General features: G+C 64.0%; 5 protein-coding genes across 6 annotated transcripts; 3 read left to right on the forward strand and 2 right to left on the reverse strand.

The window, feature by feature from the left end:
* The first annotated feature begins 824 nt into the window (after positions 1-824).
* On the forward strand, positions 825-5,051 carry TXNIP (thioredoxin interacting protein). The gene is made up of 8 exons (XM_063357262.1): positions 825-1,289; positions 2,210-2,282; positions 2,387-2,534; positions 2,873-2,975; positions 3,138-3,394; positions 3,502-3,658; positions 3,780-3,928; positions 4,038-5,051. Exons 1-8 carry the CDS (start codon positions 1,040-1,042, stop codon positions 4,071-4,073), a joined length of 1,173 nt encoding a protein of 390 aa, XP_063213332.1. The 5' UTR covers positions 825-1,039; the 3' UTR covers positions 4,074-5,051.
* A 3,697-nt stretch (positions 5,052-8,748) lies between these two features.
* Positions 8,749-12,810, reverse strand: POLR3GL (RNA polymerase III subunit GL). The gene is given in 8 exon segments (XM_063357445.1): positions 8,749-10,383; positions 10,529-10,642; positions 10,759-10,832; positions 10,927-10,942; positions 10,945-10,985; positions 11,088-11,156; positions 11,856-11,985; positions 12,140-12,810. Coding segments are annotated over 8 exon segments (987 nt in total). The 5' UTR covers positions 12,596-12,810; the 3' UTR covers positions 8,749-10,296.
* Positions 12,811-13,560: 750 nt separating this feature from the next.
* On the forward strand, positions 13,561-16,627 carry ANKRD34A (ankyrin repeat domain 34A). 2 transcript variants are annotated; one of them, XM_063357443.1, is made up of 2 exons: positions 13,561-13,769; positions 14,725-16,627. In XM_063357443.1, exon 2 carries the CDS (start codon positions 14,788-14,790, stop codon positions 16,075-16,077), a length of 1,290 nt encoding a protein of 429 aa, XP_063213513.1. In that variant the 5' UTR covers positions 13,561-13,769; positions 14,725-14,787; the 3' UTR covers positions 16,078-16,627. The 2 variants fall into 2 exon arrangements, with proteins under 2 accessions (XP_063213513.1, XP_063213514.1); XM_063357444.1 differs by lacking the exon at positions 13,561-13,769 and adding an exon at positions 13,847-14,098.
* Positions 16,628-17,545: 918 nt separating this feature from the next.
* Positions 17,546-21,225, forward strand: LOC134526018 (gonadotropin-releasing hormone II receptor-like). The gene is made up of 4 exons (XM_063357426.1): positions 17,546-17,578; positions 18,856-19,783; positions 19,897-20,101; positions 20,262-21,225. The coding sequence occupies exons 2-4, from the start codon at positions 19,301-19,303 to the stop codon at positions 20,756-20,758; spliced, it is 1,185 nt and encodes a 394-aa protein (XP_063213496.1). The 5' UTR covers positions 17,546-17,578; positions 18,856-19,300; the 3' UTR covers positions 20,759-21,225.
* Positions 21,226-21,337: 112 nt separating this feature from the next.
* RBM8A (RNA binding motif protein 8A) lies at positions 21,338-24,706 on the reverse strand. The gene is made up of 6 exons (XM_063357427.1): positions 24,596-24,706; positions 23,907-23,966; positions 23,583-23,660; positions 23,139-23,275; positions 22,737-22,873; positions 21,338-21,899 (listed from the first exon to the last, which is right to left on the reverse strand). Exons 1-6 carry the CDS (start codon positions 24,660-24,662, stop codon positions 21,854-21,856), a joined length of 525 nt encoding a protein of 174 aa, XP_063213497.1. The 5' UTR covers positions 24,663-24,706; the 3' UTR covers positions 21,338-21,853.
* Positions 24,707-24,737: the final 31 nt, after the last annotated feature.

Consider the following 24,737-nt stretch of genomic DNA (forward strand, 5'->3'; position numbering starts at 1 on the left):
GCGCGGGGGACCGGGAGGGTGTCGCAGTATTCAGCCATAGGAGAGGGGTTTTTTTTCTGGGAAATGTCCCCAAAATGTGGCAGGGGCTGACGGAAAGGGCAGAGGTGGGGCAGATGATACCCCGTGTGTCTCCCCCATGACACCCCAGAAGGACACAGAGAGGGCCCTACGGTCAGGCTTCCATTCCCTACCCCAAATCCGTGCTTTTTTACCTCAAATAATGTGGGGCGGAGGGGATGGGGGGGGCAGGAAATGCCTCAGGCACCGGCTGAGGCGAGGCCGGGGGTGGCTGTGGAAATGCCCCCGGGCTGCCCTGTGTGAGGGGACTGAGAAAAAAGGGGGAAGAAAGCCACCACAAGGGTGAGGGGAGGCCCCGCCGGGCCGCTCCCAGTTCGCTCAGTACAGCCGGGCCCACCCCGGCCGGTCCCAAACCGGGTCCCGCGCCCACCCTGAGGACGGCTCTCCCCTCCCTCCCGCCTGGGAACATTACATCCTGTTCCCCGCTCCCCATTGGCCGCCGCCACCGCCTGTCCTCGCTTCCCATTGGTCTGCCGCGCTGTCACTCCGCGCCCCCTCCACCCTCCTTTCCCTTGAACACGCTCGCCTCTCCTTCACACACTGTCCACGCTCCCCAGCCGGCGCGCTGATTGGTCGGCGGGGCTGTAAACAAGGCGGCGGCGGCCAATGGGCGCGCTGATCACGCGAGCAGCACGCCTGGCCACGCGCCCTCGGCGTGGAGCTGCTGGCATCAACAGGCGCGGGCGGGGGCGGGGCGGGGCGGCGGAGGCTATAAAAGGCGGCGGCCGGCGGGGGCCGCTCTCAAAGCGTTGAGGCTGGCGGGTGGCGCAGTTTGACTGTGGCGCTGTTTCAGTACTTCAAGGCTAGCGAGCGTAAGGGTTGAATCACGGCTTTTTTTTGACTAAAATTAGCCAGTTTCAGGTCTTTTTTTCTTCTTCAGAGGGGAAAAAAAACCACGCAGGTGTTGCCTTGTGTGATCTCCTCGCTGCTTTCTTAGCATTTCCCTGCACTCACTTCAGCCATGGTGATGTTCAAGAAGGTGAAGACCTTCCTGATGACATTCAGCGAGCCTGAGAAGGTCTACTGCAGTGGGGAGAAGGTGGCCGGGCGTGTGTTGGTGGAGGTGGCTGAGGTGACGCGTGTCAGCGCTGTCAAGGTGTTGGCCTGCGGGGTGGCCAAAGTGAACTGGGCCAAGGGCCCCCAGCAGTGCAGGCAGGAGATGGAATACCTGCGCTTTGAGGACGTCCTCACACTGGAGGAGCAGCCCACTGGTGAGGATCTGGGGTTGGGAGAAGGGAGTTGGGGGCAAAAGGGTTTGAAAGTGGTCTATTGACCAGGAGGTTGTCATGCTGGTTGGGCTCATGGGGCTGGAACAAGTCTTTAGTTGTGTCCCCTTGGGCTGCACGTCAGCTGGGATAGTTCTGTAGCTGGGAGTGGTGGTGTTTTCCTGGTGTCGGGGCAAAAGTGGGATGGAATGGTGGCTAAGTCTTGGGAGAAATGAGTAAATTCCTTGAAATGTGTGAATGGGACAGCAGTTCTTGGCTGGGTCAAGTTCAAAGTTGGAAAGCTGAGGGCTAACGTAAAACTTGGCTGAGTTGCCTGCCCGTACGGGAGGTGTTGGTGTGGCTGGCAGCCCAGCGGCGCTGCTTGCCCGCGGGCAGTGAGTGCTGGAGTTGGCCTCAGCCGGGTGGCACAGGGCACGGGACGGGTGGTGGTCCGGGAGTGGCAAGTGAAGATCTTGCCCGAGATAAGGAGTCTCTTCTGAGCGTGGAGAACAACTTCATCTGTCTGCAGGGAAGGCAAGAGATAGGGACTTGGCACAAAGTGTCTTGGGAGGTAAGCGGGGTGAGGTGAAGCTTTGGAGATAAAGAGATAACTGGGGAGAGCAGTGGGTGCTTGATACTCCACCAAAGTGGAAGTGGGGTGTGGTGAGGAGAGGTAATAGGGACTGAAGTGCGTCGGGACACTGTGTTCTCGCTGTGGATGGGGGTGTGGAAAAGAGAATTGATGTGGGCTTCTGGGACTGTTCCTGGGGGACAGGTGTAGGCGGCTCTTACCAAACAGCTAATGCAGCTCAAGCCCATGTGGTGTGCGAGTCCATCCTGCCTGTGTAAGCAGAATGGAGGATCAAGCTTAAGAACAAACCCACGGGGCTTCAGCTGATGTCTACCTTCCCTTTTTCTTTTCCCAGATGGGGACGGCTCTGTGATCCTGAGACCTGGGAACAAATACGAGTATAAATTTGGATTTGAGCTTCCCCAAGGGTGAGTTTGAGATGAATGTTGCCGCTTGGAAGAAAATTAAATAGATGGCAATGGAAAAGTCTCCTGTTGCTTCAGATGTGTCTAACAAGCGTCTCTTTCCACAGGCCTCTGGGTACCACCTTCAAGGGAAAGTATGGGTGTGTGGATTATTGGGTGAAGGCCTTCTTGGAGCGCCCATCCTTTCCCACTCAGGAGATAAAGAAGCGCTTTGAGGTTATGGATCCTGTTGATGTGAACACTCCGGAATTGCTGGTAAGTGCCGCTCTTCTCTGGAAGGCTTGGGTGTCAGCAGGTGTTGGGAGAGAGAAAAGCTTTTAGGTGGGGGTCAGTTCGACCTCTGTCATTAAGACCCCCCTAATAGGCTTTATCGCTGAGCCTGGATTAAGTATTTAGTTCTTAAGAAGTTCTAGTTAGTTCTAGAAATCTACACCAAGGCAGATAAAGCGAGGCGCTGCTTCAGCTTTCACTTGGCTGCAGGAGGCTCGAGCCTCATGGGGAACTGGAAGCTTCTGTTGCAAAATGGGAGGAAGGAAGGAGGGATGGGAGTGGTGTGCAGCGTTCACCCTGGTAACAATCTCGTTCCTCTCCAGTCTCCAGTTGCTGCCAAGAAGGAGAAGAAGGTGTCCTGTATGTTCATTCCTGACGGACGGGTGTCGGTCAGCGCTCAAATCGATAGGAAGGGGTTTTGTGAAGGTGAGAGCCTGTTCTGCCTTGGAGGAGGGAAGGGTTGGTGGGACAAGGAGTAGCTGTGTAGAGTGCCGGGGTGTTGGGGCCAGTGAACAGCTACAGTGGGCATCCATGCCGCAGGGAAAAAGCTCTGACCTTCCTAAATGGCCAACCTTGTTCCCTGCCCAGGTGACGACATCTGCATCAATGCTGACTTCGAGAATACGTGCTCCCGCATTGTGGTGCCCAAGGCAGCCATCATCGCCAAGCACACCTACCTGGCCAATGGACAGACCAAGGTTTTCACCCAGAAACTCTCCTGCGTCCGAGGCAACCACATCATCTCGGGCATGTCTGAGTCCTGGCGGGGTAAAACCATCCGCGTCAAGAAGCTCAAACCTTCCATCTTGGGCTGCAACATCCTGCGCGTGGAGTATTTCCTGCAGGTGAGTGGCTCTGATCACTGTTAATCATCCTCCCTTTGTTAGTGGGTAAACTTGAGTCCTCTCTTGGTCCCTGCCACCCCTTACAACGCTGGTTCTTCCCTTCGCAGATCTACGTCAGCGTCCCGGGCTCCAAGAAGATCATCTTGGAGCTGCCCCTCGTCATCGGCAGCCGCTCAGGCATCGGGAGCCGCAGCTCCAGCATGGCCAGTCAGACCAGCTCCGAGATGAGCTGGGTGGACTTGAACCTCCCTGATGCTCCAGAAGGTGAGTGTGGTGACCGTGAGGGGTGGCCACTGCTGTCACCACCGACAGGTCTTGGGGACCAAAGGGGGGTTGTGGTAGGGGAACACGGGAGATCTCACAGGTGTTCCCTCCTCCCTTGCAGCACCCCCTTGCTACCTGGACATTGTTCCTGAGGACCACCGCCTGGAAAGCCCCACCACTCCCCTCCTGGATGACCCTGACAGCTTCGACAGCCCCATCTTCATGTACGCTCCTGAGTTCAAGTTCATGCCACCACCCACCTACACGGAGGTGAGCCACAGGGGGGAACACGATGGCCCTGCCAGAATCACTGGGGTGGGGTCTGGTCTTGGGGTTCAATCTGGAAGGGTCTAAAGCGCCTCTTGGCTTCCTTCTTCAGGTGGACCCCTGCATTGCCAACAACAACATCCAGTGAGCGCCGGGGCCAAAATTAACTCTACGGCTTTTTTTCTGGACTCTGGCTGTGCCACGGTGGCCATGGGCAGAGCCCTGCCGCAGAGGGCAGCGCTGGAGGGGGCAGCGGCTCCCGGTGAGCATGGCGGAGGTGGTGAAGTGTCTTGAGTCTTTGTGTTCCCTCGTGTGCTGGCTGTGCCCACCAGACCCTGCGGTGGCTCCCGGTGGGGTCCTGGGCCTTGTGTATGGCCAAAATCTTCCGAAAAAACCCAAAACTACCAAGGTGCTTCCATGGACATTGGCGGGAGAACTTGAGGTGGAGCAGGGGAGGTGTGAAAGCCTCGGCCACCTGAGTTACAAACCCTGAAGAGAGGCAGAATCCAGCCTAGAAAAAGACTTCAAAAACCAAAGAACCGTATCAGCAATTGCCATCATGATGCCTTCGCTCCGGTGACGCCGTCCTCGGGGACGGAGGTGACCTGTTGCTGCCTGTCAGCATTCCCGAGCACAGGGTGTCCTGCCGGAGGAAGCAGCTCCGTGCAGCTGCTGAGGAAGGCGCCAGCCCTGCTTAGAGAAGCTTGAGCCGGTCTCCCCAGAGCTTCCTGCTCTCGGGAATTCCCGTGGGAAGCTTGGCTCTGGGGTGCAGCCCCTTGGGGTGTTGAATTTTCTCAGCCCGTGGAAGCCGATGCTCCTGTCGGTAACGGCCATGCTGGCCTCCCCCCGCCACTGTGTCCCAGCTACTGCCAGGAATCCTGATGGAATCCTGCGGGACACGTGGGGGACAGTCTCTTCCCTGTTCCCCATCCCCACCAAAGCATCACTGTGGGGTGGCCGGGGGGGTCTGGGCTGATCCTGGGGGAATCCAATCCCATCCTGGGCAGGGACTGGTGCTTTCCAGGACGTGGGGAAGTGAGCTGCGATCCTGGAGTGTTGAAGGCGCAACTGCAGATGATTTAATTTCTCATTTTCTACTGTTTTGTATCTTGGGCGGGGGGCGGGGGGGGGCAGATTTGGATTTTGTACTGCTGCTGTGGGAAGTGCCCCTGTGGGGCAGTGTTCTTAGTTTTTAATAAAGAGTTGAAGGAGAGAATCGCGGAGCCTCTTGGACTTGATCTCGGGGAAGGGGTGGGACGTGGCCGGAGGGCATGGGGGGGTCCGGACACCCACTGTGAGGTCCCATGGGGGGGTGGTATGTCCCCAAGGAGTGGGTGGGGGATGTGGCCACGGGGGCCCTTCCTGCAGCAAAGGACCCACCTTTGGGTGCTGGCTCTCGTTAATCAGGCTAATTACCTGAGACCTGGGCAGTGCTTCCCCTGTCACTCAGGAACCGGCTGCTTTTCAGACCCTGGTCACCAAACGGCAGCAAAAGCCACACGCTGCTCTTGTGTCTCAGCAGTTACGTTCAGAAAAGGGTTTTTTTTTCCCCATTTTTTGGCCCTGGCTCAGCTCCAGCTATGGTGTCACCTCAAACGAGGTGGGGGCAGCCACCTGTGCCCACCCGCATCCCTCCCACTCTCTTTTCTCCAGGATCGAATTTGAGCAGAAAAAATGGTGCTCTGGTGCTGGCTGGTGGGGAGGGGAAACTGGGGCAGGCTCCCAGGGGTGCAGCGTTCCCATCGGCAGCCAAGCCGCCTGCGCAGCACCCTCTCTTGTCACCGCAGGGGCATGTTGTATGACACCCCCCACCCCACCCCTGATGCACACACCCCTCTTCCGGCCCTTTTCTGGGGGATCTGGGTGAAAGTTGATGGAAAGGGGGCTGAGGCACTGATGCCATGTCGAGGAATGTGGTGGAAAACAGCCCTGACCTTGTCGCAGGGCTCCGTGCTGTCACCTCTCCCCGACTTGGCACCCACCCTGGCACCTGGGGGGCTGTAGTGAGCCCTGGGGATGGGGACACGGGGATGGCACCGGAGCCGCCAGGCAGTGACAGGGCTTATGGTCCCCTCTGTGCCTCAGTTTCCCCATCCAACCCCACAGGGAGCCCCATTCCCACCCCCCCCGCAAAGCCTGCCCTTATCTCCCCGCAGCCGGCCCGGCACAGGGAGGGTCTTATCTGCGGGACACCGGTGGCTCTGGCCATGCCAGGCCGTGGCAGGGCAAGGGGACGTGTCCAGCCGCACACCCCAAATCTTGTGCCTCTGTGGGGTGAGCGGGGGCCCTGTCCCAGTGGAAGCCAGCCAGTAACGCCGGGGAAGGGCCGTGCCACCAGCCCGTGACAGGACAGGCTGCCATGGTGGGTTTATCCCCCCCCACTCTCACCCACCCCGGTCACCTTATCCCAACCCCGTCCCAGGAATGTCACTGCGTCCCCAACCTGCTGCGGGGAGGGGTCCCAGGAATGTCCCCCGTGACCACATGATGACCGTGTGCCGGCGTGGCGTGGCGTGGCGATCCACCCCCCCCCCACCTTGGTGGAGCCCACCCTCCCCCAACATATCCATGGGGGCTGGGGGGGGGGGGGGGGCGGGGTGTCCCTACTGTGCCTCAGTTTCCCCTCCTGGCGACAAGTGCCACGGAAAGAGGCCGAGCCGACGTCCCCGTGCCAGGCCGGCGGCATCCCTGCACTGCTGGGGACACCGGCCAGATGGGCCAAGGGTCAGCCCCGCTCCATGCCAAGTATGGGCACAAAGAGCTGGGCTGGGGGGAGCCCGCAGTGAGGTGGGGGGGGGCCGCAGCTGGGGGGAGCAGCCAACCCGAGACCCTACAGTAACAACCCCCCCAAAAAATAATCTGTTTTTTTTCCCAGGGAAAGGAGCGGGACGGGACAACACCCACACACACACCACCCCCACCGGGGTGGGGACTGAACCCTGCACCACACAGACACACACACGCCCCCCCCCCCCCCCCCCCCCCCCCCCCCAGCACCCGCTTTACAGCCTCAATTAAACCAATGAAACCAATTAGGGCCATAAAGTGCTGGAGCACAAGGTCCGCACCCCCCCAGCATCGATCGCAGGGCCACATCCAGGCGCACCCCACCCCCCCCCCCCCCCCCCACCCCCCCCGTGTCAACCCCCTGTCACCCTCCCACCCCCGGGGGGATTTTTGCCCATTTTTTTCCCTGTTTTTGCTCCTTCCTCCTGCCCAGGCTGTACTGGGGGGTGGGGGGGTTATTTACAGCGGGCTGGGGGTGCAGCAGCTGCAGTTCATTGGGCCAAAAATGGTAGTTTTCTGGAAAACAGCTGCCCCCCCCCGGGCCCCTTAAGGCGCCCCACTGCAGCATGGCGGCTGCCCCGCTGGCTGCTGGCCCCGGCTGCTGGCCACGGGCCCGGGCTGGCGCTGGCCCTCCAGCCCCGCCAAGCCCAACTGGGGCAAAGGTCCTCGGACAAACCAGAGCATCCGGGAGCAGCGACGCTGCCGGGATGGGATGGGATGGGAATGGGGATGGGATTGGGGATGGGATGGAATTGGGGATGGGGATGGGATTGGGGATGGGGAAGGGAATGGGGAAGGGAATGGGAAAGGGATGGGATTGGGTTGGGATAGGAATGGGACTAGGATGTCCCTGAAGGGATGCGGAGCAGCCGGGATCGGAGCATCCTCCACCTTTCGGCACAGTTTGGTCCTCCTTTTGCTGTGGGGTGCGGGAGAAGGACTCGGCCACTCTCTCCCTCCCACTCCCCCGAATCCTCCCGCCGCTTCCCTGGAAAAATCCTCTTTCAGGTGGGGGGTGCTGGGGCGGGGTGGCTGGGGGTGTGCAGTCCTCCCTAAACACCCCAAAACCCCCCTGGCACCCCAACATCCCCCAGACTGGCCCCTCACGAGGCCTCCACGCTCGCAGTCCCGGCGGGGGGGGGTGTGTGTGTGTAAAAATAGCGTTGTGTCCGCGGCTGCGCAGGGCGGCAGCACGAGGAGGCCACGCGCCGTCCGCCTGCGCCGGGAAACCAAGGCACGAACTCGGGGTTGGTGGGGGGGGTGGTGTGTAAAGCAAACCCACCGCCACCCCCAGTTCCAGCTCCCTTCCCCGGCGATTGGGAGGCCGCTCCCCGCACCCCACGGCCAAATCCTGGGCCTCTTCCCAATTTTATCGTCAGGGGTGGGGGGGCGTGGGGTGTCACTGCTGCCCACCCTCTGACCCCTGGGGGGTTATTTCTTTGCCCCCCGGAGCACCGGGGGGGGGTGCAGCAGGGAAATCACCACCCCCTGGGATCCCATGAGGGCCCGGTCCCCCTTGGGGACAGCGCTGCTTTTGGCCGGGGGGGGGGCCCGGGGGGGGGGAAGGCAGCTGGGAGGGAACAAGCGTTGGCTTTGCCGAGCTGCCGCTTTTGTTTGGGGTTTGTTGGGTGGTTTGTTTTTTTTTTTTTATTTATTTTATTACCCAAGGATTAAAAACCAGCCATAAACAGGAACCTGCCCGGGGCGGGGGCGGTGCTTCCCCATCACATGAGCTTCACATGAGCGGCCCCCGCCCGGCTCTCCTTGTCCGGAGACAACACCTTCCCCCCCCCCCACCCCGAAACACCTTTTCCACCCCAAAAAAAACCCTTTCCCGCCCTCCCAGCAGCTTTTTTCAACTGCTGGTGCATGCAATGAGTTTGGCAGGGCTCAGCCCAGCACCCCCCGTATCACCCATCACCCCAGACTCGGGGGGGGGTTCAAACCCTGCCGCCCCCCCCCCCCCCCCCCAGCCTCCACTCCCCAGGGAGGCACAAACCTTCACCCCCCCACCTCGGGCTGGAGCAGGGGCCTGATCCTGCACCCCGTGTTGCTGCAATCCAGCGCCAAGGGGTTAATCCAGACTGGGGGAACCCCAGCGGGGTGCTGGGGTCAACCCCCCCCCGAGCTGCTGCCATGGTGCTGGGGGAACAGGGGCATGCTGCGGCTGCACCCCCCTGACTCCAGGAGCTGGCGATTTGCACACACACCCCCCCCCTTCCCCGGCACCCAGCGGGTGCCACGTGCCGCCCCACCACATGGCTAGGGCCAGGGGGGCACCGGAGCGTGAGCCGATGGGGGTGTCGGGGCGGAAAACCGGGTGCAGCCAGGCACTCATGGCACCCGGGCGATGCCAGGAGCCGGCCCTGCACGTGTGGGGCAGAAAGCTGGGGGGAGGCACAGCTGCTCCCTGCACCCACGGGCGCACCCAACTCCCCCTCCCAGGGCAGGGCTCCCCCCTTGCCGTGAACCCTACAATAACAAGGGCTTCTTTATGATCGGCTCAGGAGACCTGGCAGCAGCGGGGCTTGGAAAACAATAACGACAGACCCTGTGTGCTCCGGCGGGGGGGGGGCGGCGGGGGGAGCCCATTATCCGGGCCCTTCCCCAAAAGCTCCGTGCGGGTTGAGGCCGCTGCACAAGACAACCTGGAAATACAGAAGTCAACTTTAATCCACCCAAAATTAAGTTAAAAAAAAATCCCAAATGTTAAAAAGATGCTGCAAAAAGGGGCGTGAGGCCGGGGATGTGGGGGGCAGTTTGGGGGGGTTCCCCCCCCCCCCATCACCCATAAAACTGCCTCCAAAAGGGACGACCCCACCCCACTGCTGGCTTGGGGACAAGGCTGGGGGGTCCTTCCCCCCCCCAGGTCCCCCCGCAGGGGATCAGGAGTCCCCCCAGGACCCCACCCAAGTTGGGGGGCAGGGGGGTGTCCCCATGTGACCCCCCAGCTGCCAGCACCCTGGGGTGCCCCGACCCTGCGGTGTCCCAACCCTCCATCCCTGGAGCACAAGTGCCACCTGCCGGCTGGAGGTGACGGGTGACAGGAGACCCAGTGTCTGTGTGTGCTGGTGACAGAGGATCGTGGTGTCCCAAGGAGGGGTGGCAGGGGACCCCAGTGCCCTGTGGGTGACGCTGGTGACAGGGTACCCCAGTGTCATGGAGGGGGAGTGGTGACAGGAGACCCCAGTGTTCTGGAGGGGCGACGAGGGACCCAGAAATACAGGGAGGGGGGCGATAGGGGACCCTGGTGTCCGGGGAGGGGGGTGACAGGGCACCCAGGCATCTGGGGAGGCAGGTGACAGGGGACCCAGTGTCTGTGTGTGCTAGTGACAGGGGATCCTGGTGGCCCAAGGGGGGGTGACAGGGGACACAGGCATCTGGGGAGGGGGTGGCAGGGGACCCTAGTGCCCTGGAGGGGGGGGGGGCAGCTGGTGACAGGGGACCCTGGTGTTGAGGAGGAGGGCTGGTGACAGGAGACCCCGGTGTTCTGGAGGGGGTAACAGGGGACCCAGGTGCCCAGGGCGGGGGGGTGACAGGGGACCCCAGAGTGCCGGGGGGGGGGTGTGTGGCAGTGGGGGTGCTCAGTAGACCGCCTCGTCCATGTTGTCATCGCTGTCAGCGCCGAAGTCCTCGCCGTTGTCGAAGTAGGACATGATGTAGTCGGTCTCCTGGGGACAGGGGGAGGACACAGGGTGGGGGTCAGGGTGGCACCCGCATGTCCCCCCACCCTGCCAGGGCCACCTCACGGCCAGGGCGGCTGCACCCACCTCCCCAGCTGGGGTCTCACTGGGATGTCCCCCCCCCCCATCTCACCTCTTCATGCTCCTCCTCGTCATACTCCTCTTCCTCCTCTTCTTTCCCTTCTTCTTCCTCCTCCTTCTCCTCTTCCTCCTCCGATGTCACCTCTTCCTCTTTCTTCTCCAGGCTCTGAGGGGTTCAGGGGAGCCCCTGTGGTGTTAACCCCCAACATCCAGCTGGGCCACCCCAGTGGGGACCCCCCCTACCGCCACAGGGGACGGTGGCCGAGCCTTCGGCCCCGTTACCTCCAGCTTCTTAATGGTCTCCTCCTTGTCCAGTGCAACCCGCTGCTTGCACTTGGGGATGAGGATGGTGGTCCCTGCAGGGGAGGGGTCAGAGGGGAGCGTTACCCCCCGGGGGGGCAGAGTCTGGCCCCACGGCGGGGATGGGGGGGGACAGAGGGGGACACTCACTGCCTTTCCGCAGCCGCCCGCAACCCGGATCTTCAGCTCCCGTGGCAGCCGCCTCCAGTCTGTGGGGCAGAGTGAGGGGCTGGATCGGGAGCCCCCCCGCCGCCCTCCACAGGTCCCTGTCTCCCCCCAGGTTCCCTGTCCCGTTCCCCCCCCCCCCAAACCTGGGTTCCAGTCAATGGCACTGTCGATGGGGCTGGAGATCTGGTACTTGTCCGAGTAGCGCTCGATATCTGGGGGAGCACAAGGTGGGGGTCACCGCGGGGGGACCGGGGACACACACTCCCCCCTGGGGACACCCAAGGGCACAAGGCAGCCCAGCTGGGAATAGCCACCATGCGGCCTGGTGGGGGCCATGGTGCTGGGGGGGGACCCAATGCAGTGGGGCTGGTGGCCGTGGGCCTGGGGGGGGGTCACAACAGTGAGGGTGGGGGGCACATTGGGCTGGGAGGTCACAACACGGGCTGGGGGGAGTTGTGGGGGCTTGGGGGGGGGTTGTCCCAACACAGTGGAGTTAGGGGGCTATGGGGGTAGCGGGGTCGGGGGCCATGGGGTTGGAGGGGGGCTCACAATGCAGTGGGGTGGAGGACTGCAGGGCTGGGGGGCGGTGCCCGATGCAGTGGGGCTGGGGGGGTGTGATGGGGCTGGGGGGGATCACAAGAGCGGGGCGAGGGGGGGTCCCACTGCAGTGGGGCTGGGGACCGTGGGCCTGGGGGGGTTCACAGCAGTGGCGGCTGGGGAGTGCCAATGCAAAGGCGCGGGGGGAGGGGGGGGGGGCATGGGGCTGGGGGGTCTGGAGGGGAATCAGTGGGGCTGAGGTGATGCAGGGCAGCGAGCTGGGCACCGTGGGGTGGGCACCCTCTCTCCCCCCACACCCCCCTCCCTGCTCGCAGGGGGGGTGCAGGAGGATCGCCCCCCCTCTTCCGCCGTACCTCTGCGGGGCGCCCCGGGTTTGACGAAGTAGGGGAGGTTCTTCATGGCCCCCCGCAGCTCCTGCTTCAGCGCCAGCATGTACTCGCCCTCCTCCCCGCCGGGCAGCGGGGCCGCCCGGTGCTCCAGCGGCTGCCGGGGGGGGGGGGGGATGGCACCCATGCAGCAAGTGCATCAGTGCTCAGCCGCGCTCAGCTCCCCTCGGGGGAGACACGCACACATCAGGGACCCCCCCCCTCTTTAAGGACACCAGGGATGGGGGGGGGAAGCCCCCCCGAGGACTTACCGGAAAGAGAGGGGAGGGCTGGAGGGTTGGGGGGGGCAGCGCATCCCCCTTCCCGATCCCCACCGCCTCCACGTTGAAAGTCATCTGCCCGCGGCCCCGACCCCGGCCTCGGCCCGCCATGGCTGGGGGGGGGGGCGGGGGGGGGGGGCGCTGTGGGGACACAAGGGGTTGAGAATAAGCGCCTCCTTGTTGGGGAGGGGGGCAGCCCCCCTGCGCTGGGGAGGTTTGAGGGGAGCGAGGGGGGCAGCAGGGACGGGGGGGGCACAGGGAGCCATGGGGCAGCCCCCCCCGGACACGGGGGGTGAGTGGGGAGAACATGGGGCAGCCCCCCCGGGACACGAGGGGACATGGCGGGGGACAAGACACGGGGCAGCCCTCTCCGGGGCATGGGGACACGGCGAGGGATAGGACGGGACACGACACGGGGCAGCCCTCCCCGGGGACACGAGGGGACATGGTGAGGGACACGACAGCGGGCAGCCCCCCCGGGGCACGGTGAGACGTGGGGCAGGCACCCCACGGGACACAGGGACACAGCGAGGAGCCCCCCCAGGGTCACGGGGAAGTGGGAGGGACACACGGGGGGATACGCTGGGGGGCACACGGCGCAGCCGCCGGGGGACACGGGGACGGGAGGGGACACGGGCGGGACAGGGGGGGGCACATGGGACAGTCCCCCTCGTCCCGCTCCCTCCCGGAGCCCCCCCCGCCCCGGTCCCGGTTACTCACACCGCGCACGCGCAGCCACTCCACGTGCGTCCGGGGCCGCTGCGGATACGCAGGGTTCGGGAGAGGGCGGGGCCTACGCACCTGCGCCGCGCTGATTTGCGGGTGGCGGAGCCAATCAAAGGGTAGGGGGCGGGGCGAGGGGCGGGGCGGAGGGAAGGCATGAATGAATGAATGAATGGGGCTGGGACGGGGATGAATGGGGCGGGGGGGCGAAACGGGGGGCGCAGAGGCCCCCCCAGCGCCCTACGGGCATCTCAGCTCCCGAGCACTGGGGCCTCGCTGCCCCATAGCCCCCAGCCCCACTGCCTTGTGACCCCCTAGCCTCACTGTGCTGGGACCCCCAGCCCCGCTGCCCCACGGGCCCCCCAGTCTCCAATGTCCCATGGCCCTCAGCCCCACTGCGCTGGGCCCCCCTGCCATGTGACCCCCCCAGCCCTGCTGTGTTCTGACCCTCCCCTTCAGCCCCACTGCCCTGTGAACCCCCAGCCCTGCTGCCCCGTGCTCCCCCAGCTCTCCAATGCTCCATGGCCCCCAGCCCCACCGTGCCAGGCCCCATAGCAGTTCTCTGGTCCCATGGCATCTCTCTGGCCCCATGATGGCTCTCTCCCTCGCACCCCCGCGCAGGCAGCTCCGCGCAGCGGGTTCGTTGCCGGCTGCGCCGCCGGGTGATTCATCCCGCTCCAGCTCCCCCCCCGCCCCCCGCGCCAGCAGCTGCCAAAAATAGTGATGCAGGGGGGGGAAAAACCCTCCAAATAACCTCCCCTGCCTTCCCCTCCACACCCCCGCTATGCCGGCGGCAGGCTGGGATGGCGGCTACCGGGCGATGTCCCCGACACCTCCATCCCCGGGGCACCTGGGACCGGGACCTGTCGCTGGGGGATACCACGCTCCGGTTACCATGGTAACAGATGAAAAGAGGGATGGGGGGAGAGAGGGGCTGGGATGGGGGGTCTCCTCTCTGCGGTGTCTCCCCTACCCCGGGGGAGACGGTGCAGCCGTGAGTGCCAGGCCCAATCTCGGTGGCAGCCCGGTGTCTTGCTCGGTGGCAGCCACCAGCCAGGCTGGAGAACTGGGGGGAATTGGAAGGATGGTGGTTTCTCCCCCATTTTCTTGGCTGGTCAGAGAGCTGAGGAGCAGGATGAGCTGCGGTCGCCATGGGAACCGGGCAGGCAGGGATACAGGCAGGGGATGGGGGTACGGGCAGGAGATGCAGGGGGGTACAGCACAGAGGTAGGGCCAGGGGATGAAGGGGGGGCACAGGAGGGGGGGACGGGCAGGGAATGGGGGTATGGGCAGGGTATGCAGGGGGGGTTACAGGAGGGAGGTACGGGCAGGGGATGCGGGGGGGGATATAGGAGGGCGGTACAGGCAGGGGATGCAGGGGGGGCACAGGAGGGGGGTACAGGCAGGGAATGGGGGTACGGGCAGGGGATGCAGGGGGGCACAGGAGGGGGATATGGGCAGGGAATGGGGATACGGGCAGTGGATGCAGGCAGGGAATGGGGGGTGCAAGGAGCGGGTGCAGGAAGAGGATTTGGGGGAGTACGGGAGGGAACAGAGGCCGGGGGGGCGCGGATGGGGGACAGGCAGGGGACGTGGGTAGGGGATGGGGATGCAGGAGGGGTAACAGGCAGCAGGACAGGGGTGTGGAGGAGGGGCACAGGCAGGTGGGCACAGCCCAGAGGCAGCGGCAGAGAGGCCTGGGGGGGTCAGGGCTGCGCCGGGACAGCTGATGGCATCCACGGGAACCATCCCCTCCTGGGACCCAGCTGGGGAAACTGAGGTGGGGGGAGACTGTCCCATCCTGGGTGGGTTCGGTGTGGGGGAGGTTCAACATGTGCTGTGTCCCATTGCAGTGAGCAAGGGACGCCCCCGGACCAGCACAACCATCTGCCGTCCCCGCTGCCATAAGCGCCGCCATGCCCAGCCCCGTCCACCGCCCACCCGGTGCTGCTGGCCCCCCTGGTTTAACCATGTTACCAGCGGACGGTTCGGCCTTGCTGCGTGCTGTGGCGCAGGGCAAATTCCGTCTCACCCGTCTCTTGTTGGAAGGGGGAGCCTACATCAACGAGGGCAATGCTGCCGGGCAAACACCGCTGATGGCCGCATGCCGGGCCGGTTACGCTGACCCACTGGAGCAGCCCCGCATGGTGCGGTACCTGCTGGAAAACGGCGCCGATCCCAACATTCCCGATAAAACGGGCAAGACGGCGTTGATGCACGCCTGCGCCGAACGTGCCGGGCCGGCAGTAGCCACCATTCTGTTGGCCCACGGTGCCGATCCCAGTGCTCGTGATTATGCTGGAGCCTCTGCTTTGGTGTATGCCATTAACCGGGGGGACCGGGAGACACTGCAGGTGCTGCTGGATGCCTGCAAAGCCCGAGGGAAGGAGGTGATCATCATCACCACTGACACCTCACCCTCAGGGACCAAAACCACGCGCCAATACCTAAACTCGCCCCCGTCGCCAGGGCTGGAGGAGAAACGTTCCCCAGCCCTTTGCATGTCGCCTTCTGACATTGAGGTGCGGACGGCGGCGTCACCAGCCGGCAGCGAGAAGGAAGAGGAGAGGGATGTTTTCTGCTTCCCCCCGCCACCACCGGCACCGACCGCTGCCGCGCCAGACCCACCCCGCGCCCGGGCGCGGCCGCTGAAGCGCCTCAACTCTGAGCCCTGGGGGTTGGTGGCCCCGGGGACAGAGGGGACGCGGGGACCCCCCGAGACGTTGGTGGCGGGGATGGAGGGGCTGAGCCTGGGCGGGCGCCCACGGCGGCACAGCGTGGAGGGCCGTGAGGCTGCCGGGCTGCCAGGGGCCGCCTGGGCTGAACGGGTGCCCCCTGCTTGCCCACAGCCATTGGCACGTCGCAACACGGCCCCTGAAACGGCGCGGGTCAAACCGCCTCGCTGGGACCCTCCTGAAATGGAGGGCTCGGCCATGCCGCTGCCAGCCAGCGAGTCGCCTCCGGCCACCCGTCGGCGCCCGCCCGGTTTGCTGGAGCGTCGTGGCTCCGGCACGCTCTTGCTGGAGCCCTTGGCCTCTGGGAGGGCTGGCTTCTTGCCCCCCTTGCACCCTGGCCCGCACCCCCCTGGCCCCCGTGGCTCGCCCAAGGGACGACGCAAGCTGCTGCGCCGGCACTCGATGCAGACGGAGGAGATGCGGCAGTTGGCCACCTTCCAGAGCAGCATGGCCCTGGAACCCGGCAGTTAGGGACATCCCCCCCAAACCTGGAGTGGCACCCGGACACCTGGGTCCTGCTCCCAGCATCCTTGGGGACCCCCGCCCATGAACGGACCCCCTCTGGGGCGGCTGCTCTGTCCCTGCCCGGCTGCTCTCGTGCCAGCATGGGGCCTCCTCATGCAGGCAGTGGCAACATTCACTCTGAACCCTACTGATGACTGCAGGCACATGACAATTCTTCCATTGCTGCCGTGGGCAGAAACTTTGCACGACCCCAAATTCCTTCAGGAGCCAGTGTGTAACGTCCCCCCACCACCTCCAGGGCTCCCCTGTGTCTTCCTCCTGCTCCCTCCTCATCCTCCCAGCACTGCTTTTCTCTATGGAGCTCAGCAGCAGCTGACGACTGCCTGACCTGCCCCATGTTTGGGGGGTCCCACGTCCCCACCAGTGCCAGGCACTGCCGGGAGCTGGGTGCTGTGAGCAATAACCAGACCCACCGCGGTTCCCTGGACAGTCCCTCCCCAGGGGGGGTCTCCTCACATTTTTGGGGTGCAGGGTCCCAGCAAGGGGGGTGCTGGGGTGGGAGCGGGCGGAGGCGGGGGGGGGGCACCTGCTGTCGGCGTTCTGGTGAATAAAGGCTCCAGCAGAGCTCGGCCTGTCTCCAAGAGTCGTGGGGGCCGGGGGTGGGGGGGAGCACTCACCCTGGGCATGGGCAGGTCAGGGGCCAGCACATCTGGACGCACCTGGGTGCACAAGGACTGGCACATCTGGGTGGGTGCCAGCACACCTGGGCACCATGTGCAGGGGGATTGGCACGTCTAGGCACCGGCGTAACTAGGTCACAGCACATCTGAGCACCCGGGTGCACGTGGGAACGGCACATCTGGATGGCAGCACAGCTGGGTCACAGCACAGCTGGGTACCAGGTTGTAGGAGGGCTGGCACATCTGGGTACCAGGCTTTACCAAGACTGTCGCAGCTGGGTCTGGGTGCCAGAACATCTGGGCACCATGTGCACGTGGGCTGGCACATCTGGGTTGATAAAACATACGGGTGCCAAAACGTATGGGTGCCATGGTCCCTGAGGACTGCTACATCTGGGTGCCAGCACATCTGGCCAGGGGGCCCTGATGGGTCTCACTGGGGGGGGTCCTGAGCAGCGGTGTGGCCGTGGGAGGGGGCAGCCCGGCCCCCCCCATTCTCTGTGGGGATAGCGCGGGGAGGTCCCAGCGGGTGGGCACAGGCTCAGCCCCGGTGCCAGTGGGGGGGGGTGGTGAGGGGGGTGGCAGGGACCCCCATGCTGCGGGGGGGGACACCCCGCAGCCCTGCGGCGCGGTACTGGGGGGTGCGGGTGGCCCGGGGGCTGCCGGCGGGGCCGGGCCGGGGCCGGGGACTGCTGGGGGGGGGCCGGGCCGGGGCCGGGGGATGCGGGGGGGGGCCGGGCCGGTGCCGCAGCGGGAGGATGGGCCGGGCCGGGCCGGGCCGGGGCGGGCGGCGGCTGCGGCATCGCGGGGCGGCAGCACTGCGGAGGGTACTGCACCGGGGGGGGACGACACTGCCGGGGCTGGGGACAGCGCTGGGGCTGGGGGACACTGCCGGGGCTGGGGACACTGCTGGGGCTTGGGGACACTGCCGGGGGACACTGCCGGGGCTGGGGACACTGCTGGGGGACCCTGCTGGGGGACACTGCTGGGGCTGGGGACGCTGCTGTGGGACACTGTCAGGGCTGGGGACGACACTCCAGGACACTGCTGGGGCTTGGGGACACTGCCAGGGCTGGGGACACTGCTGGAGGACCCTGCTGGGGACACTGCCGGGGCTGGGGACACTGCCGGGGGACACTGCCGGGGCTGGGGACAGCGCTGGGGCTGGGGGACACTGCTGGGGCTGGGGACACTGCTGTGGGACACCGCTGGGGCTTGGGGACACTGCCGGGGGACACTGCCGGGGCTGGGGACACTGCTGTGGGGCACTGCTGCTGCCGGGGGACACTGCTGGGGCTTGGGGACACCACTGGGGGACACTGATAGGGCTTGGGGACACTGCTGTGGGGCACTGCTGCTGCCGGGGGACACTGCTGGGGCTTGGGGACACCACTGGGGGACACTGATAGGGCTTGGGGACACTGCTGTGGGGCTCTGCTGCTGCTTGGCAACGGTGATGGGACTTGGGGACACTGCTGGGGAGACTGCTGGGGCTGGGGAGATCGTTGTGGGACACTGCCAGGGCTGGGGACATCATCAGGGCTTGGGGACACAGCTGGGGCTGGGGACACTGCAATGGGGCCCTGCTGAGGCTGGGGACGCTGCTGTGGGACACTGTCAGGGCTGGGGACGACACTCCAGGACACTGCTGGGGCTTGGGGACACTGCCAGGGCTGGGGACAATGCTGGGGGACCCTGCTGGGGGACACTGCTGGGGCTGGGGACGCTGCTGGGGCTTGGAGACACTGTGTGGGGCACTGCTGGGGCTGAGGACACTGCTAGGGAGGGGGGGACACGGCAGGGGTGCCCGGGACAGACTGGAGTGGCACTGGGAAATGGGAGGTATCGATGGGGACGGGGGCAATGGGGTGGAGGACATTGTCGCAGAGCAGGGGATGGGACATGGGACAGCCAGAGTCCCCCCTGCATCCCCCCCCGGCTAAAACCACCCCACGGAGGACAAGGGGACATGGGGGGCAGTTCCCGGGGCACCGGGCACAAGGACATGGCTCCTCCGCAAACGTGAGGACAGGGAGTGAGGCCGGTCACAGGACCCCCCGCTGTCCCCTTCTCAGTGACCAGAGGGATTTTCTGACCCCCACAGGGTTCTTCTCCGGGCAAGGAGGAGGAAGGAGGAGGAAGGAGACCCCGGTCTGGCCGGGGACACAAAGAAGGGGGTGATACCAGGGGCCACAGGTGACCAGCCCCATCCTGCTGGGTGCTGAGGGCTCCTTTGGGGTGAGCTGCACCCTTGGGTGCTCCCCAAGCCAGGGGGCCCTTGGAGAAGGTGGGGACAAGGCCACTGTCCCCAACCTGGGTCGGGGCTCCTTTATGCACCACATCCTGGTGTGGAAAACAAGAGGGGACCCAGGCAGGCGCCATCGCTCCGGGCGCCCCCTGGGCTGAGACCTGACCAAACTCAGGTCGGAGGAGCAGGACCCCACAGGGAGATCGGAGGCAAAGATGCTCAGTCTCACCGCATCCTGCTGCGGGGACAAAGCCAAGCGGGTCCCCAGGCTCCCAGCCCAGTGGTGGCAGCCACCGCCAGCATGAATGTCACCGGGACGGCGGGAAACCGGAGCTGCGCCATTGAGGAGCCAGTCCTGCTGCCCACCTTCTCCACAGCAGCCAAGGTGCGGGTGGCTGTCACCTGCCTCCTCTTCCTCTCCTCGGTGTGCTGCAACGGGGCTGTGCTCTGGTCGGCCGCCCGGGCACCACAGCGGCGGCCACCCCGCATCCGCATCCTGATGGCCAACCTGGCAGCAGCCGATCTGCTGGTGACGCTGGTGGTGATGCCGTTGGACGCTGCCTGGAATGTCACCGTGCAGTGGTACGGGGGGGATGTGGCGTGCCGGGGGCTCATGTTCCTCAAGTTGGCCGCCATGTATGCCTCGGCCTTCATCACCGTCGTCATCGCCTTGGACCGCCACGCCGCCATTGTCAACCCCCTGGTGCTGGGCTGCGCCGAGAGGAGGAACAAGGCCATGCTGTGCACAGCGTGGGGGCTCAGTGCCCTGCTGGCCCTGCCCCAGGTAGGTGAACCCTCAGCCCCGAGGTCAGGAGGGGATGTCACCACCTTGGGTGGGATGATGATGACGATGGCAGAGGGGAGGAAGGGCACTGATGGCCTCCTGCCTCCTTGCAGGCGTTCGTGTTCCGCACGGTGAGCCGGTCACGGCCACGGCGCTTCGTGCAGTGCGCGACGGTGGGGAGTTTTGGAGCGCACTGGCAGGAGACGCTCTACAACATGTTCACCTTTGCCTGCCTCTTCCTCCTGCCCCTCCTTGTCATGGTGCTCTGCTACGGCCGCATCCTCGCTGCCATCTCGGGCAGGATGAAGGACCCCCGCGGTGAGTGCTGGGGCTCTGCCTCCACCCCTTTTCTCTTCCTTTTCCACCTCCCTGCAGTCCCGCACCCCGCTTCCCCCTCCCCAGCTCATTAACCCAACTGTCTAATTAACCTAATTCCTGCCCTCTCCTTCCCACCTCTTGCTCCATTCGCGCCCTGCAGCCTCCTCCCGGGAGATCCAGCTCCGTCGCTCTTACGACAACATCCCCCGGGCCAGGATGCGGACGCTCAAGATGTCCATCGTCATCGTCCTGACCTTCATCGTCTGCTGGACACCCTACTACCTCCTGGGCCTCTGGTACTGGTTCTCCCCGGAGATGTTGACCCGGGAGAAGGTGCCGCCATCCCTCAGCCACATCCTCTTCCTCTTTGGCCTCTTCAACACCTGCCTGGACCCACTCGTCTATGGGCTTTTCACGGTGCATTTCCGCAGGGAAATGTGGCGCATTTGCCGCTGCAGCCGCCGCCAGCACGAGCAGGAGGCTGCCTCTGCCCTCACGGGTTCCTTCCACATCTCCACCGCGGTGGTGCCAACCCGGAGAACCGGGAACAGCCTGGGGGAAGCTGAAAAACACCAGCTGGAGGTGATGGCGGCGGCAGCTCCGCCAGGCCGGGGATGCGAGCTGTGTCGCAGGAGGACAGTGGAGAGCTTCATGTGACAGGGAGGCCAGGCTGGACGCCACAGCGGCCCCCAAAAGAAGGGCAGGGGATGACACGAGGGCTCTGCGCCACCATGAAGCCGCTTGGCAATAAATTCCCATTATTTTCTCAGCAGAAGCCTGTCTTTGGGCCGGGGGAAACCAGAGCTGGCACTGCAACATCACCGGCACATCATCTGTGCCAGGCAGGAATTCATTGCACCAGCAACGACTAAGCCAGAAGCAAAGCATCAGGCAGAAAGCAAAATCTGGGGCAGAAATTCCTTTAAAAGACGCAGCAGGGGGTCGTTTTGGGGATCAAAAAATGTCAAATTTAAAACATGCCCTTTCACCTGCGCTGGAGGTGCGGGGAGAATTCAATGCTCCTGGAGCTGAGCGACACAGAAAGGCCGCAGATCCCACAGCGAACAGCATGCGGCTAAATAAAGCTGTCGCTTCCAAACACTATTTTAAAGAAAAATGGCTTTTTCAGCTAATAAGTTGTTCTACCGCCAGCCCCAAGATTGACACCTGTGACAGTGACATTGACTGGTTTTAGGCGAATCTAAAATTAGCAGTGAGGCACGAAAGGAACTGGGGCTTGGTTACAGCTTCTCAGAATGTTTAATTAAGGACAAATAATAAGAGGACAATTTTACACAAAATCAGTGTTATTTAAAAGGCTGAGTTCACGCGCAAACATAAAGTCAACAGAATAAACCCCTCAGGAGATGTACGGAACGGTTGCCTGGGGTATAGAAAACAACTTTCTCCAAAAGAAGAGTGGCCAAAATGCCAGGTCACTCGCAGGCGTAACAAAATGCTTAAAAACGTGGGGGGTTGGGATGTCCCCAGGCCACGGGGGCTGCACCCGCCACGAACGCGAGTGAAATGCTCCCCCTGAAAACCTCAGGTGTTGCTTCTTCACTCCGCTTTTCTTGTTTGAAAACAATAAAATCTGGTAAGAAGCAACTCTGCCAAAGTGATGAACTGTTTTACTCCTCCAGCTATTCCTCAAATGCCCTGCCCCCAATGTACAACATCCCCACCCCCACCCCCTCCCCTCCCAGTTCTCCCAGTTTGGACTTGGAACGCATGGGTAGGAATGAAGATCCATCATCGGCGTCGCCTGTCCGGACTCCTGCTCCGCCGGCGCCCGCCCCTGGAAGAGAGGACAGAGCGTGGTTTACCAGCATTTGGAGCCCACGTGGTGATTTCACCCTCACTAATTTAGTGGCTTTCTATGATGATGTCATTGGCAGACAAATGATGTCATCATCAATTTAGGTAGGTTAATGGTTGGACTTGATGATCTTAAAGGTCCCTTCCAACCTCAGCAATTCTATGATCTACCTGGACTTCTGTAGGGCCCTGTATATGGTCCACCACTACAGTGGAGAGTGGTGTGGTGTGACGGATGGACAAGGAAGTGGCTGCATGGACACAGCCAAAGAGTTACAGTCGACGGCTCAATGTCCAAGTGGAAACCAGTAATGACTGGTGTCCCTCAAGGGTCTGCACTGGGACCACAACTGATGGCATGGATAGGGGGATGGAGGGCACCCTCAGCGAGGCTGCAGGTGACACCAAGCTGTGTGGTGCGGTGACACTCACGAGGGACGGGATGCCATCCAGAGGGACCCGGGCAGGCTGGAGAAGTGGCTCCGTGTGACCCTCATGGGGTTCAACCAGGACAAGTGCAGGGTCCTGCCCCGGGGTGGGGGCAGCCCCCGGTGCCAGCCCAGGCTGGGGATGGAGGGATGGAGAGATGGAGAGCAGCCCTGAGAGAAGGGCTTGGGGTGCTGGGGGGGGAAACGCTGGCCATGGGCCGGCAACATGCGCTGGCAGCCCAGAACCTCCCCCAGCCTGGGCTGCATCCCCAGCAGCGTGGGCAGCAGGGTGAGGGGGGGGATTCTGCCCCTCTGCTCCACTCCGGGGAAGGGTTTTCTCGCCTGGGAGGACAAGCCAGCCCCCAGCTCGCCCGCGGCTCGGCCCTTACCTTCTCTTTCCCTTCGGGGGCCCTCTCACGAAGCACCAATCCACGCTGATGGGCTGCCCCATCAGCTCCTGGCCATTCAGCCCCTCCATGGCTGCCTGCGCCTCTTTATAGGTTTCGTACTCGACCAGAGTATATCCCTGAGGGGGGAGGGAGGGAGTGTGAGCCATGGCCCATCCTGGCAGGGAGAAACCCCATGAGGGGCCAGACACAGGAAAAATCCCTCCCTGAACCCTGCCTGATTCCAGCCTCTGCGGCAAAGCCAGAGAAGGGGAGGCACAAACGTATTTCGCATCCAGTTGGTGCCACACAGACAAGTTCAAGCACCCCATAAGCCAAAACGGAGGCAGCAAAGCCACCAAGGGGCTCAAGGGACAAGCGCAGCCCATGTTGAGCCCCCCCTACCTTCAGGTAGCCCGTCCGTCTGTCGAGGTTCAGGTGGATGTTTTTTATCTCGCCATACTCCGCGAATTTGTCGTGGATGTCTTCTTCCGTCGCTTCCTCGTGAACCCCCGTGACGAAGAGAATCCAGCCCTCCACCGCTGAGGTGTGAAAGAGATAAGAGTGATGCCAAGCACAGGGCATGCTCCCACACTGGCTGGGTGGGTGTCTCAGGGAAGGGGTTCCCCCCCTCCCTGGGTTGGGGGGGGAAGGCATACATGGGTGGGAAGGGAAGATGGAACCTTGGATGGAACCAACACTCTTGGCTTAGCCAGGGATAAATCCCATCAAGGTGGGGACAGGCTCTGTCCCAGTAAGGTCTGAACCCCAATATGGAGCCGAACACCCCGTGTTCCCCTACCATCTCCCTGTGGTGAGGGCTGGGGAGGTGTCTCCAGTGATACTCACACCTCTGCGGGCCTGGCTCATCCCCGTCCTGCTCCACGCTGTCATAGTCCTCACGCACCCGGGCCCGCGAGCCCTCCTCTGGGCACAGCGAAGGGGGGGAAAGAGAAATGGGTGACTAGTGCCATCACCCAGGAGGAGAGCAAGGCTCAGACAACCACAAACCCATTTAACCCCCCCCCCAAAAGCACAAAGGCAGCCAGGGTTTCACACCAGCCCCCTTCCCAAAGTGTTTACGCCACACTGGGAGAGCGAGGCCCGGAGGGGTCAGGGCCACTGCGGTGCCCAGTGGGTGCAGGAGAGATGGGTGCGTCAGGTGCTCCTCACCTGAACCGAAGCCTCGGCCTTTCCGCTTCTTGGCTTTCTCCTTCAGCTTGTGGATGCTCTCTGCAGTGGAGAGGGGAGTGGTTTGGAACTGGGGAGGGGGACCCAGACCATGGCCCCGGGCTGGGCAGGACCTCCAAGGCCAGGCATGACTCCCGGGCCCAGCAGAACCCCCCCAAAGCAGGCAGGACCTTCCTGGGGCTGAGCAGGACTCTCCCACGGCCAACAGGACACAGCCCTCCCCGGAACCGATCAGGTCCTCCCAGGGCCGGGCAGGAACCGCCCCGGGCCCAGCAGAACGCCCAGACCGGTCAGGTCTCCCCGGACCGGGGAGGACCCCCCTGGACCCGGGCAGGACCTCCTCCGGGGCTGGTCAGGACTCCCCCGGGCCCGGCACCGACGGCTGTGGGGAGCGGGGGGCAACCGGGCCAGGCTTGGGCACACCGAAGAGGGGACAGGCCCCATCAAGGAGCGGCGGGACGGGCTCGAAGCGGGACTAACGGATCCGGGGGTCGGGCTCCGAGCTGAGCCGAGACCGACACGGGGGAACGACACGGGAGCGGGGGTGACAGGCCCCGGTGGGAGGGGGCGCGGCGGCGAGCCGGGCCCCGAGTCGGAGGAGGCGGGACCCCGACGCAAGGGGGAACCGGGCCGGCCGGGCCGTTACGGACCAGCGCCAGCACCGCCCTCACCGTCGCCATCCTCGTCCATAGCGAAGTCCTCGCCTCCCGCCTCATGCAGATCCAGGACGTCCGCCATCTTGCCGCTCTCTCTGCCGCCGCCGCGGTGCAGGCCGGGAAGGGCGCCGGATGCGCTGCCGCCCTGGAGAGGGCG

This window comes from Chroicocephalus ridibundus, chromosome 21 (genome assembly GCF_963924245.1).
Source record: "Chroicocephalus ridibundus chromosome 21, bChrRid1.1, whole genome shotgun sequence".
NCBI classification, from domain to species: domain Eukaryota; kingdom Metazoa; phylum Chordata; class Aves; order Charadriiformes; family Laridae; genus Chroicocephalus; species Chroicocephalus ridibundus.